Source organism: Nipponia nippon, unplaced genomic scaffold, assembly GCF_047370975.1.
Source record: "Nipponia nippon isolate SJK-2023a ecotype South Korea unplaced genomic scaffold, ASM4737097v1 scaffold_4, whole genome shotgun sequence".
NCBI lineage: Eukaryota > Metazoa > Chordata > Aves > Pelecaniformes > Threskiornithidae > Nipponia > Nipponia nippon.
This window is the reverse complement of record NW_028262358.1, coordinates 119,102,301-119,117,571: the sequence shown is the minus strand read 5'-3', so window position 1 is coordinate 119,117,571 and position 15,271 is coordinate 119,102,301. Positions and strand designations below refer to the sequence as shown.

The 15,271-nt window shown below is 42.3% G+C and overlaps 1 protein-coding gene across 1 annotated transcript in view; it reads right to left on the bottom strand.

Annotated features, from left to right (window-relative positions):
* Positions 1–15,271, bottom strand: part of EVA1A (eva-1 homolog A, regulator of programmed cell death) — a 210,360-nt gene that overhangs the window by 146,403 nt on the left and 48,686 nt on the right. Inside the window, exon 2 of the mRNA XM_009467323.2 lies at positions 2,716–2,930. Coding sequence (XP_009465598.1) covers positions 2,716–2,930 — 215 coding nt within the window. The remainder of the gene's footprint in view (positions 1–2,715; positions 2,931–15,271) is intronic.

Sequence of the window (15,271 nt, the reverse complement as noted above, 5' to 3'; positions counted from 1 at the left end):
TCCCCTATTGAACTGAGTGGAGTGGGGGGAGTGGGGCGAGCTGTTTAAAAAGCTAATAATGTCTGGCTTTCAACACAACTTTATTTTGTTGTTCTGATCTCTCCACATGCGTGTGACTTGATCTAAAAGTTAACGAGAGACCAAACACAGCAAAACTGAAATCCCAGTCTGAACGTCCAAATTCTTTGTGCATTTGGAAATCTCCCACTGAATCTGACATCATGGTGTTAGAATAACAGAAATGTGTAGTTTGGGGTCACTGCCTTAATGTCTCGGACACGCTCTCCCAAGTGGTCTGCATTTCATTTCAAACAAAAACAAGTGACTAAAGCAAGGGATCCTGGCAGCCAACCACATAAGGCTGGATTACAGTGGTTGTCTCAGTGTAATCAACCCTTTCTTTTCCCTTTTTAAGATGGAAACAATGTCTGAACTGGGCATTTACAGGGGAGAGAGCTTCTAAATGGGAATTAACTGTTACTCACAGGTAGTGTTTGCAGGGAATAGTATTAATAACTGTCCCTGACACTCCCTCCAGGCCACTCTCCAGAGACGCAGCAAATTTATACAGTCATGGCTTTGATTAGACACGGTGATTTTATATACATAATTTTGAAGGGTTTGGTTTGGCTGACTTTTTAAATTACTGACAATCGGAATACACATACAATTGGTCCTGCCTGTAGCGGCCATATAGTTGAGTTTCAAAACCACAAAAACACACGCAATTTTCTTGTCTACAGCTTTCCAATTTTCCTACATATACGCATTTCCTACCAGCGAGCTGCAGGCAGCTTGCCATTCAGCTTGTGGACTTTCTGGCTTACCCTTCAGAGAGGCCTCACCCCCTCCAGGATTGAGAAAGAAGACAAGATTCATCTCTGGCATTGGGACTGATGCTACCCTAGCCAAGCACAGCACACTGAGGTATCAAAGCCAGATTTGGGGGCACCAAAGAGGCACTGTGGATCTTCTCCAAAGAGACTCAGGAACTTGCCCAAGGTCCCTCGAGAAATTTGTGGCAGAATAGAGAATGTCAGCTACTTTCCTAGCACATCTGCATCCCCAAAAATAGGTGAATAGGAACGTTCTGGTCTCAGTCATGTAACAAACTTACTGTACAAGAGATCTGCTGCAAGACGGCCTACAGGGAACACAACTCTCACTCCGACAAATAGGGGAGCTGTAATTACAAGCACTGTAAGTGTTGGACGCAAAGCTAATGGGTAACAGCTCTGAGGACATAAGAAGCTAAGCTAGGCAGGTAAGGAGTTCTTTTAAATCCCTCCTGCACATAAAACCAAGGCATGGAAAGCCGAAGGTTACATCTTCCCTGTTCTCAAGTTCTTCCAGATGCCTTATGTGGGCCACTCACCCACAAGGGATGAGGCTAAGCACATAGTTATCAATCATGCTGGTAAATGAAATGTTTCAAGTAAATTTTGCAGTAAAAGAAAGAAGGGAAGGCTAGCCTCTGCCAAAGTCTTCAGTCCATGTTCTCCCACCCTAAACAACACAACTGCCTCTTGTCTGTCGTATTACGAACTTTTATTATCATATCTGGGAAAACCTTCCACTGATAAGGACCATGTCCTCCCATGCTACAACTCAGACATTTGTTGTGCAGTGTTATGAGGGCACCTGCAAATCTGTCAGCTTAAGGGTTACACTACAGGCAAACACCAACCCTGTGCAATTTCTTGAGAATTTACCACTGACATTTGGAAGTCGAAGCACTCGTATCAACTTGAAAAAATGTTGTAAATTCCTCTTAAAAACCCTGGATGCAAGAGTGAGAAGTGATATGGGAAACTCTGGCCTGTAGCCAAATTATAAAAGAAATTATTCACTAGCCCTGTAGGTTTATTAATCTAGTTGTGCTATAAATTTTTATTATGAGTTATTATTGATTCACAGCCATAAACACACTGGATGCTTGAGATCTTTGCCCAAAAGTTTTCACAGTCCCCAAATCCTGCACTTGGAAAGACTTGTGCTTACTTCAACACCCAGGAGCAGACCCCATTCATCTCATCATCAGCCAACTCATGTTTCTAATTTTAGTTGTTCCTACTGACAGCTGAGTAACACTGGCACCTTCCAAATAATCCACCGATTTGCTGACATCACATGTGCTCTTGGGAGGATACATATAGTCAACATCCCCTACGCAAATGGACAGAGCTGATTAACTACTGATGCTTGGGAGATTACAAGCTTAAGTGATGCATGATCACTTACAGTGGCCTAAGAGCCAAATGAGTCAGAAGAAGTAAAACCAAGGATTCTCTCTGGGTTTCAAGTTACCAAAGTAAAAGCCTCTTGAAATAGGATCAGTTCTGAAGTAAAAAGAACACCACAGCAACTTCTGAATGTGTTGAAAATGCTAACCATTGGGAAGGAAAGCTATAAAAAAAAAATCTTCGAACCCAGTCAAACATAATGTGGTCTTGCAGTATAATTCTGTTTCAACCACATTCCTGAACTGTTATTGACTAGAGTCACAGCAAAATCAAGAAATTAATCAGCAAAATCTAATTCAGTCCTGTCTAAACTACAAAGATGAATTACCCACTAAGCTGTGTGAGATGTCAGTGCTCCCACGCTGGGTAGTGCTGCTTAATATAGGTCTGTGCAGCACCAGCACAGACAGCTGCTGCCTGGTCAAGGAAAGATGAAGTCCAAAATTAACAGATCCAGTTTAACGTGCAATACCTGAAGGGAAGTGCCAACGGAACAGGCAACATCTTCTTTAATTAAAGTTGCATAGGAGTGGGGATAGCGAGAAGGACACATCTGATGACTTGGTACAATGCGGCCATAAAAAGAAGACTGGATGCTGATGGTGGTTCTGTGAGGACATCTCAGGGAGACATATTCTCCATCGCAGGCATGGTCAGTGTAATTCTTTAGTACTTGTGATATGTAACCTGCAAAAAACATGACAAAAAACATTATTAGTGAAAGGTAGTTAATATTTAGGTGATTTACAGCACTGCAGTCTAGCAAGCACACAACTAACAAGCAATGAGGGATGCAGATTTTATTACTCATCTCACACACTTGCAAAGGAGACAATGACATGGTGGGGGGGAGGCTTGGTGATTTGGCCTTCAGCCATGTTATATATCCTTAGTCCACTTATTTACATTGGCATAGCTATCAAATTTACAGGAAATGCAGCTAGACCACATATAGATACCACATGCAATTTTTGGCCTCCCAATACAAGACAGACATCAATAAAGTGGAGTGAGTTTAACAGATGGTTGGGAGCTAGAGCACTTGCCCTGTAAGGGGCTTATTCAGCCTGGAGAAGAGACAACTTTCGGGGAAACTAACAGCAGCTTGCCAGTATCTACAGGGAGGTTATCAAGGAGATGGAGCCAGGCTTTTCACAGTGGTGCGTGGTGGGAGAATGAGAGAGAACACACACAAGATGAAACAAGAGTTTCAGACTGGGTATATGGAGCAACTTTTTCACGTGTGGGCAGTCAAGCAGTGGAGCAGACTGCCCAGAGAAGTTGTGCAGTCTACATCCTTGGAGGTTTTCAAGACATTACTGGATAAAGCCTTGAGCAACCTGGTCTGACCTTAGAAGGAGTTGACCGTGTTTTGAGCAGGAGGTTAGGCTAGAGAACTGAAGTCCCTTACAACCTCATGTTTCCATGAACTTATGATCACGGGCAAGAAAGGCCCAGACACAGAACCACTAAGGGGAAATTTGGGGTTACAGTTCGTTGTATGAGGTCCTATTCCATCATGGCACACCAATCACGTCTTTGATCTCCCTTCACAATATACCATTTTAATTCTTCTGGTTGCATCTTGTGTTGTAGGCCTTCGAGACAAAAGCTTTGCTTTCTCTCCAATTCTGCAGTTTCAATCTTTTTAAAAGGAAAAGAGTATGCAGAACCAAATCTCTCCTTGTTTATTAGAGGATGACGTTATCCACACTAATAAAGTTGTTAATAAGAATAATGCATGAGGACAAAGCCTCGTGTGCTGGTTTTGGCTGGGATAGAGTTAAATTTCTTCACAGTAGCTAGTATGGGGCTATGTTTTGGATTTGTGCTGAAAACAGTGTAGATAAAACAGGGATGTTTTTGTTACTGCTGAGCAGTGCTTACACAGAGTCAAGGCGTTTTCTGCTCCTCACCCCACCCCACCAGCGAGGAGGCTGGGGGTGCACAAGAAGTTGGGAGGGGACACAGCCAGGACAGCTGACCCCAACTGACCAAAGGGATATTCCACACCATATGACATCATGCTCAGCATATAGAGCTGGGGGAAGAAGAAGGAAAGGGGGGATGTTCGGAATGATGGCGTTTGTCTTCCCAAGTAACCATTACACGTGATGGAGCTCTGCTTTCCTGGGGATGGCTGAACACCTGCCTGCCGATGGGAAGCAGTGAATGAATTCCTTGTTTTGCTTTGCTGGCACGCGCGGCTTTTGCTTTACTTATTAAACTGTCTTTATCTCAACCCATGAGTTTTCTCACTTTTACTCTTCCAATTCTCTCCCCCATCCCACCAGGGGGGAGTGAGCGAGCGGCTGGATGGTGCTTAGTTGCCAGCTGGGGTTAAACCACAACATCTCGTTAAAGTTAGCTGAGTTAAAAGGGATGATTGCAGTCAGGTTGCCATGGCAACTGCCAAACAAATCCTGACTTTGCCACACTCAAGCCTGAGGGGAAACCACTGTGATGCTGATATAGAGACATCTGTGCAGGGAACTCTATAGCATGTCCAATGTCAGCGTCAGCCATGGTGCCATTCAACCCTGCAGACTTCCTCTCTGTAATGAGTTTGGAAGTCCCCTTCCCACTACTGGCCACCAACACAAGTCTACCTGCAGCCATCCCACAATGCCCTGTCCCTGTCTTCCTCTACCTCATTTGTTAAGAAACAGTAGAGTCTTTTCTTAAGAGGTAGAGCAGAGAGAAAAGACAAAACCATCAAGAGAAACAAGTAATCCCTAGACAAATTCCTAAAAGGGAACCTGAGGTATATCTCAGACTTGTTTTTAAAAAATACCTAAAATGTGACTATTCTCTTGGTAGCCCATAATCATAGAATAATTTAGGCTGGTACCTCTGCAAGTCATCTAGTCCAACCTTCTGCTCAAAGCAGGGCCAACTTAGACCAGGTTTCCCAGGGCCTTGTCCAGTTCTGAATATCTCCAAGGATGGGGCCTCCACAACCCCTCTGGGCAACCTGTGCCAGTGCTTAACAACTTTCACAGTGAAAAAATTTTTCATTACATGCAATTGGAATTTCTCATGTTATGACTTTTGTTTGTTCCTTCTGGTTCTTTCATTGTGCTTTTCAGTGAAAAGACGGGTTCCATTTCCTCTATACCATTAGGCAGTGTAAAACAGCAATTAGATCCCACTCTCCTTATTCTTTACTTCTCCTGGATGAACAGACCAGCTCCCTCAGTCTCTTTTTATTTATTATGTGTTCCAGTACCCTTGCCTTCTTGGCAGCCAAAGGGACTCTCTCCAGATTCTCAACATCTTTGCTATATTGACGGCCCAGCTTGATATGCAGTTACCCTTCACTGCTGCAAGGTGCACTGCTTCCTCACGTTCATCATCCTGTCTTCCAAGACATGATAATGCACAGAGAAGCACAATTCCTGTTGTTTGAGAGAATTCACGTGACTTGCTCAGAATCATTTCAATGTCAACTCTAGCTATCCTTGCAGACGCATCTGTAGGGTATATTTACTCCACTAAGTTCAACACTCCCAGGGCCTCTTCTCTGTCCCTAAGGCCATATCCGGCAACTTCCTCTTACTCTCCGAAATAGTATGGCTTCGTCCAAGCTTTTACTGGGAATAGTTCTTCCATACCAACACTGAAACCTAGCTCAGGAGTTGTGTGAAAGAATACTGGTCCAAACAAATTTCAAGGTGCCTAAAACAACTATAATCATTGTTCTTACAGATAACCAACACACAGTAATTTAGCTTCAGCATTCAAGCTGCCACTATGAGGGCTGGATTCTCTGATTTCTCTGAATTTCAGTCTGTAGTTCTTATTTAGCAGTTCTGTTGCTGCAGTGCCTCAAGGTGTGTGCCAAATAGATACTTCCTCAAATCAACATATTAATTTCCAAGTCCCCAGGGCAGCATTTGCTTATAAAATAAAGGCTGAGACACAGCCCCAATAATTAGAGTAAGTGACAGGGCTGCATCGGATCAGGGAACAGCACTGTTTAATTTAGTGCCTTTATCTCACTTGTTCAAGGAAGCGCTCTGGGGATAAAATGACCTACTGGAGCGCATCTCCTTTCCCAGCCAGCAGAACACACGCTCTGTGTGGTGCTGCACACTTAGTCCTGGAGTCGGATCAGCTCTTCTCCCTCAAAAGTAAGGCAACCATAGAAGATGAGCATCAGGAAAAGCAAACTACAAATGAAACCAGAATATAACACAAACCATTAAATCCCACTTTCCCCGCTGTTACTCCCGTGCATTAGGACTTTTCCCTGAGGCTGACCTATTAGGGAGCCAGAGAAATACAACCAAAGTGCAGTCAAGACTCCACTGGCTCCTCTGGATATTCAATTATTCTGTCAGAACAGCCATCCTAGAGCATGCCTTTCCTATTACCAATTCAGGATCAGGAAAGGTTTCAACCCCTGCAATTAGTGCAGATCACTTGTTGAAACAACTCCTTCCTCTCGTCTTCCATCAGCAATCTCAAAATAACTTGAGTTCATTCAAGCTCAAGATATTGAAGAGATAGAAAGCTTTGACGGTGACTGACTGGCTAATAATAAACAAAGCACAATGTCTGAAACATCTGGCACTGACCACTGTCAGAGAGAAGATACTGGATTAGGCATGGGCATGATCAGGGATGACATGATGTTCTTCAAAGAGCAAAAGGAAGTGGCTGCAGAGAATTCATGCTCTTATTTTTTCCTCTTAAAATGTACCAGATTTGCACTACATTCATTGGTAACTCTTTTGAAAATGTTGGCATTTCTTTACCCATTGATTCATGTTTCAGTAACCCAAAATCTGAATTGTTTTCAGCATCTTTGCTGAATTTTTGGTAACAAGTCTCCAGTGACCTTTTGTACCACTAGGTGTGGTACCAGGGAGGGAACTGCTGGGGTGCTCTTTACTGAATGAAATGCATAAACGTGTAGCCAATGGCACGTGTTTGAGGACCTCAGTGGCACTTGTACACCAAGGTAAGAATCACTTCATAAGTACACAAGGAATAGCTTACAGAGCTCATTGACTCTTTCCTGGCAAGCATGAAAAAATCTCTTTTGGATGGCTGCAAGAAACTATTTTAGTTTAGTAAAATGATACAGCAGATCACCGATCAGCTATTCATAGACCACAGAATATGACAGTCAAGAAGCTGAGATGATAAAGGTATTACCAAATGATTTTATCACTCCCCATCAAGTATATTTCTTTGCATTATTATCTGGGATATAAGCTACAGCCTTACAAGTGACGACTCCAAGCAAAGATAAGGCAGGCCATTATTAAAGATGGCCAAAGATATTTGCCACTCCTTTCTTCATTCTTAAATTCTGGGATGTGAAATCACCACATTGTAGGATCCAGAACCTGAAGGCAAGCAGTTATTTGAGGAAAATATCCCAGCTGTACTGCCACAGTCAAATCTACTCTATTTTGTCATGGTTCATCTTGGAGTGTAACTGACATCAATTCTCATGATTTTATCAGGAAATTTTTTGGTGGTTCATTTATTAGCCTGTCCAGGGAAGACAATGTTAGAGAGCAGGTGGTAATTTGAGCTTTTCACAAAAATACATATTTCAGCTTGAAAGCATGCTGAAAGCATAAAAGAAGTCTAAAGCATTAAGCCCACCAAACTTTTTCCAAATGCTATACATTTTGAAAATCTGGGATAACAAAAACAATCTCAAAACTTCTGGATTTGGCAATTCTCTTTTTTTAAAGATTGTATCGAGGACATGGAATCTTTGCTGGTGGGCATCCATACTCCCAAATTAAACCAATGTGTAGGAGTTGAGTGCTAAACACCTCCTCGTTTCAAAAGACCAATGTCATTACCAAAGCAGGGATTTACACTCTGAAGACAGAATAAACAACCAAAAGAAGTGCCTCACAAAAATAATAGATCATTTTTCTCTCTAATGAGAAGGAAATGTTCCTTTCAAACACCAGTTGCAATTTATTTTTCCAAGTCCAATGTTTGATGCCTATCAGTCATCAGCAGTTACTCTCTGCTACTCCTAAACACAGCCCTTAACGCTGACTGTAACTCTATCCCACCCAGCAATATCAGTTCCCATGAACCATTTTCACCATTGCCTCTCCAGGGAACTGTTGCGCGTTCTCATCCAACAGCCAGTTCTAACCCTTAACACATATGCGGACTAGCGAAAAATAACAGTTTCATACAGAATATCATCATTTTACAGGTATTGTAAATCTAAGCATCATCTTTTACTTACTGTTATAGAGCTACAATCCTCCCTTTTTGAAACCACAGCAACTGATGGAGTGGCTCACAAAAGCACAGATGATATAAGAGCTTTCCTTCCAGCCTGATGTAGGATAATAGCAGAGTATACAAACACTCATTCATATATCATCTTTAACCATGGTTGTCTAAAAGTGGTAAGCCCTCTTCTCCTTCCACCAAGTACAGTTCTAGTTTTGCATGACAAGGCACATAGCAAGACACCAGCTCACCAGTCATCAGAAGACAAATTTCAGCTTTCACCAAGAAACATCTCTGTGGGTGTGTGCTGGAGGATTAGAGACAATCACAATAAAACTAACTCTGTGTACAGTTTGGATATGATCCGAAACCTCTGATAAATTACAAGGAAACTCAAAGGGTTTTAATGGTTACTTAACTACTACACATAATTCAAGCCAGAGCTTCATTAATATCTGCACTGAGCTTTATCTAAGCTATAGTAACGTCTTCTTAAAATATCCCATTTTGAGCTTTTGTAGTTACAAATATAGAAGTGTATACATACAATTGAGAAAAATCAACATAATGAAAAAAGAACATCATACTTAGAAACAAGACATTTCCCGTTATCTGAAACACATGAAGTTCAGTGCAATTAACTGTGTTAGTGAATAAAACATTGCCTTGCTCCTGATTGACACAGATTCTTTTACTTTTTAATCCTCTTATTTTCCAGATCTATATTGTTTTTCCAATATCTACTGTTATTTTCTTCTAGTTTCCTCAGCTTCCTGGCAGATATTTTTGAGACTGTAAATGTGAAACAGAACTTTCTTCCAGGAGAGGCCTTAATCAGGTACTTTTCTGGAGCTCAGACTACCCCTAGACCAGACTGTTTTTCAGATAGGCTGTAGACTGGAGAATTTCAGATCATTCTTTATAGGCAGAACACCGATACTCACAGCATCTCACAGAAAGAGTGCTAAGCCAGTGGAATAGAATAACGCGCCACGAGGACGGGCAAACAGGGCTGAAATGTGACCCCAGGCAAGGCTTGAAGCCAGAGCAAGTAACTGAATGGATGCATTTCATACCAGGCATTACTGATAATCCTGTGGTTGTAGGAGTAAAAGCAGCTCTCTCAAATCACAGAGCAGCCTAGTACAGACAAGTAGGGTTTGTTTTGCTTTGTTACTAATACTGGAGATTAAAACTTGCTATTACAAACCTTCTACAGAGAGATTTGCTTTCACATCGGCTACTTCCCAACCCTTTCACCTTTCAGATACCATACAGCACTAGAAAAACTTGAACATCTTGTAAGCATACTTGGGAAAATATTTTTATTTTAAGTCAACAGTTCCTTGCCCACTATCTGATCTTCTGCACCGCAGTTGCGGCTCCAAACAGTATCCAGTGTTAACTTTGAAAAACGGCTTTGAAACGAGAGTGAATTTAGAACTGCAGCTGAGTGCCGGCAATTCAGGGCTAAACAAGGTAACATTTTGTAAATGCTGAACAGTATTTCCTAGGTCTCCCTGGGTTTGCATAAGGATGAGAAGGTAGTGGAAATCAGATTGGTCAAGGCTAGGGGTGACAGGAATAAAAATATGGTGGTCTTCAACTCTGCAGGCTTGAATCTAACTCCGATACTAGTGAGGGTGATTGCTAATTATTCCCTTAAACTTTCTAAATGTAAACTCCTATAGAATTTAATAAAACACTACAGCTCTTCCACAGACTGTTGGAATAACTCTGGAGAATTTAATCAGCTACTCCAACTGCAAGTATCTTGGGTCTAGAACTTTAAAGAATTGCTCTAAAAATTCAATACAAAAATTTTTTTGCTATTTGAACATCATCTTAGATGTTTTTCTTTGAATGTCCCATAAGTCTATGGTTTCTTGAGAACTTACTTTTTTCTAAAATAAGTTTTTAAAGCCCTTATGGCTATGGAAATTATTTTTTTTTCTGATCTTTCACATTTTGAAAAGGCAAATGAAGAGAGTTAAAAACATGGGGGGGGGTGTTTAAGCTTATCTTTCTAGAATCAGGGAAATTTAGCCTGGAAGGGCCTCCTGCAGGTCATCTAGTCCAAACTGCTACTCAGAGTAGCAATATCAAAGTGAGATCAAGCTGCTCAGCGCTTGGTTCAGCCCTGAGCAAGGACAGCCAAGGACATGGATTCCCCAGCCTCTGAAACACCCATGCCAGTGCTTCGCCACCCTTCTGTTTAACATTTTTTTTTTTCAGATAAGTGCTCAGCATTTCCCCTGTCACAACTCATGTCTGTGGCCTCTTGCCTTTTTATTTTGCACCTCTGAGAGGAGTCTAGATTTGGTTTATGTATAACCATTTTTAGAAAGCAGAAGGAAGCATCTGGATACCCCCTCAGCCTTCTCTTCTCCAGCCTCCCCTCCTATACCATGCACTCCAGCCCCAAACCATCTTACTGGCCCTCAACTGGACTCCCTCCAGTTTGCCAGTGTTTCTTTTATAATCTTGTACCAGTATCATGATCTGTAATTCAAGGGGTTCCTCTAGATTTAAAGAGGTTTTTTTAAAACTCGTGTTTCACTAGCTGTATGGTTGCAGGCAGGCAGCCACGATGTTGAAGGAAATTTGGCAGTACAGAGAATTTAGCTGGAAGGAGCTGCACCAGGACTTCGCCAACTTGCAACCCTCTCTCCAGGTGTTTATTCCTGCTCTCATATTTTAGATCAAAGCCCTTTTCACTGGTTTGTGTGCACGTGCGTCTGTGGGGACCTCAGTGCCAGCAACCGGAGTCAGACCACAGGTCAGAGGGCCCGTGTGTCTGTCCTGCCAGCAACCGGAGCAAGCGAGGGCGTGCATATTGTGTGGGCATGTATGTCGGTGCGTGATCACTAGTGAATATCAAGCTGGACTAGCTGGCATGTAGAATAAGAGCTTTGGGAGCCAACTAGGAAGGTGGCTGGGCCAGTTATTGGAGAGACCAGACAGCCTGTGAGTTGGCTACAGGAGGACCAGGAGTCAGGGAGTCAACTGAGAGAACTGCAAAGTTACTACTGCATAGACTGTCTCAGGACAGTTACTGGGGGATCCACAGTGTATGTTTGCATGCACATTTTCTACTGTCAGGCTTTCATCCTGATCAGCCAGAGAGGGCAACAGGATAAGGCCGCTGGTGCTGTTTGTTTTGTGTGAATGCTGAGTGTTTCTGCCTGTGTTGATCTGCGTGGCCAGCCACACACACATCTCTCTGTCGGGAACAGATGCTCAGCATCACTACTGCCTGGACCTGGGAACACAGGGTTGTCACTGCCTTGCCTCTATCAGGCTACCAGATTTGGCAGCTCCTAACACCTCCCACTAAAAATTCCATGTGTGTGTGTGTGTGTGTGCATGTGTGTATATATATAATATATTTATATGCGGACATACATACACACATATGTTAAAAAAAAAACAAAAAACAACTTTGCAGAATATTTTACCTAGTTTAAGTTGCAAGAGAAGCCTGAACCCCATTATAACTGTGGACTTCATTTTTTGCAGTGCTAAATTTCTTAGAACACTTTGTTAAAATAGTGTTATAGCATTATAAATATTAATGCATTATATAATTAATGTTAGCGTTACAGCATTATAAATATTAATGTCTTACTTTAATTGTAAAAAGTATAATTTAGCATGCATTAGTATGTATTATGTGTCAATTATATGAACTATATTGCACGTAGCACAATCATTTTTATAAAATATATCTTACAGCATAACCTAAAGATAATTACCAGGTCGCCTTGGGAAGCCCCATGGGGTTTGTTCAGTACTCAGAGAATGAGAGCTGCAATTTTGACAGAGATTTAATGTATACTTCTTACAGCCCAAAAAGGTCAATTCCACGCACTATAGACAAGCTAGGCACTATTTCATTCTAGAGATACAGCTGCAGTAAGTGTTAAGGTCTTCACTTTATAGCTGAAGGAACTACATGGGTGATACCTCCAGAGCAGCTTCAATGGGCTCTTTCTCCTTGGCTCTCAACCAAGTCCTTTCCAAAACACAGCCATCACACAAATAAATCACAGCGCTGTTCACTGTGGCCTTGCTATTGCATTCTAAGTGGTGATAAAGAGCTCACACCACCGGGGGTCATGTAGCCCTTCTAAATTAAGTTATAACAGATCTATTTTATTGAAACGACAGTTTTCTCTAGATGGCTTATATAGAAGAGATTTTTAACAGCAAAACTACAGTGATATAATTAGGCTGCCATAATGATACCTATATAATTTTCCGTAGTAAATGTAGTCACACGGGGGGACACTTGCATAACTACCAATGTACCTTTGCTGGTAAACTTGCTCATACAGACAAGTTTCACTGGTGTTCATTTTGACTTCCAGTTCCACAATAATGTCCTTTTGATCCCACTTCTTCCTATGACAATTCTTATGGAAAGCAAATTTGACCTTGGAAATCATCATCATTACAAATCTAACATGTAAATGGAAAGACCCTAGCTAAGAAAAAACAATCCCAAAGCTTGGTGTCTTCCAGCAGCTGTAGGCAGCACTGCCTGCAGCAAAGTTTAAGAGCTCAAACAGGATCTGACCTGCTCCCAGGGCATGCTGATGCTCAACCTTTCCTACAAGCATCACTAGCACTTATTGTAAGAGACTGACAGCCCTTCTGCACCTTCTGGCCTAGTCACTAAAATTGCTGAAATTAAATTTGTGCCATTTCTCAAGGGCCAGGGACCAACCTATTCATGTGTTGCTAAAGCGATTAATCAACGCAATATCCTTATGTAACAGGGAAAGGAGTCAGGAGCTGGATCCATGCACATGGGCTCAGCACACGCTCTGAGCGCACTGAACATCTCACTACTTATTCAACAGGCCAAGAGTATTTTATGGTGATCAACATCTTAGTCCACCTCCACCTAACCCATGATATAGAATAGACTAGCATAGCGTAACATAGCATAGCGTAGAATTTGCACTTCCATGGCTGGTGCGGTCAATCTGCAAACAATCACTGTCACACTTTCTCCACTCCCAGGGGAAAAGCACCCTATAAGTCTCTGAAGGCACCTCTTTATCTCCATCAAATCCTGTCTTGGGCCCTCCTTCGCCGTGTCCCCCACAGAGAAGCCAATGCTGGTGAGCACAGTGCCCGGCAGCAGCCTCTTGGTACACCCTTAGGCCCAATGAATGCACCTTTTGCTTTTTCTTCTAGTATTTTGAAAGCGTGGGATTTCCCAGTTCACCACATACCAAAGAAAATTCAGCCCCAGATCTTCTCTGGAAATAGGAAATATTCGACATCTGTCATGAAAGCAGTTGCTGCATATCAGGGTCTCTGGCAAGGTCGGTGACAGCACCTTCGTGTCCCCACGCCGCATGACAGTGAGAGACAGAGCACCAACACAGGAAGGTTGGGGACTGCTCAGTTTGACCAAAATACAGACTTTCAGCATTGCAAACACAGGGGGAAGGGTTTGCTTCTGTATTAGAAACATGCAGCAAGGGAAATATAAATCAGCCTTGCTATAACCAAGCGCCTCTGCAGAGCTACAGCAGAAGCAGTGCCTAAAAGCAGCCTGGCCTTCGCCCACAGCTTCACTGGGAATGACAGAGAAGTACCCTGTTACCACCCAAATTAAAAGAAAGCTTTTGCACAGCATATCACACTGGAACAAAGAAAACAGTTATTTGACCACAGAAGTGACAGACAAGACTTTATGCGCACTGACCAATTCTTTAAGCAAATCAAGAACTAAGCCATGACAATCTGACAAGGGCTAAGAAACACCAACACTAAATAAACAGGTTTCTGCCCATTCAGGAGAACTTATTCTGACAAGATTATGAGTTCAGAGAGATGGCAGCTTTGTTTAGACTAGGGCAAATGGCAGGCATGAAGGCAAAAGTGTATAACCCTACGGGAGCTGCTGCTAAAGCCATCACAAGCAGATGTGAGTGCTTTGCATGCAGTGCCAGAAGCCAGCTCTGGGGCTCTCAGAGTGACCTACACATCCCTGAAAAAAGTAGATTTCAACTGGCAGGTCAAAATGTTGAATAATTCCTGTGATCCCGGAGAGCAAATCTGAAATCCCATTACCTTGCATGAAATAATACAGCATGACTTACATGTGCAAATACCATCTTGGCACTGAAGATTTCTCCTACAGGAAAACACTTCCAATCAGGTTGTAGTCTCTCTCACTGATTTTAACAAGCACTTCAACGCTCCAGTGGTCATTTTTATTAGAAACATTTTGTATTGCAAACTGTGAAATTCAAGGCCTCCCTCATTTGACGTTGTGTAATAAGGGTAGGGGATAGGCAATTTGCATGCTCAAGTAGGTCAAATCACTCTGGATTGCTTTGCCACCTAGCAATTTTTCCACTGAGGAAGGAAATTTTCTGGGACAATGACAAATTGTTGGCTGTGGTGGGAAGGGCAGCTACTGCTCACAGACATACGGTGTGAGCTCCACTGAGACCCTGTGGAGAATCCACACTTGTGGTTCCCCTCCAGACTAGAGACCTTCTGCTTAATTCTCCCAGAACTCACCTCCCAAGACAATTCAAAAATTAGGCAAAAGCTTGCTTCCAACACCGAGATGTTAACATCTCCCTTTTCCTTCTGCTTTAAATTCCATATTTTATTTACTTATTCTTATTCAGGATAGACTTGACAAATTTAATGAAAGCAACAGCTCTGGAATGAACCTGCATCCTTTTCCCCAGGACCTGCAATAAGAACCATGATGCTGCCCTCTGCATGACCTTCGCCTGTGAAATGCATATTTCTCTTTCCTTTGGCCAGGCCTT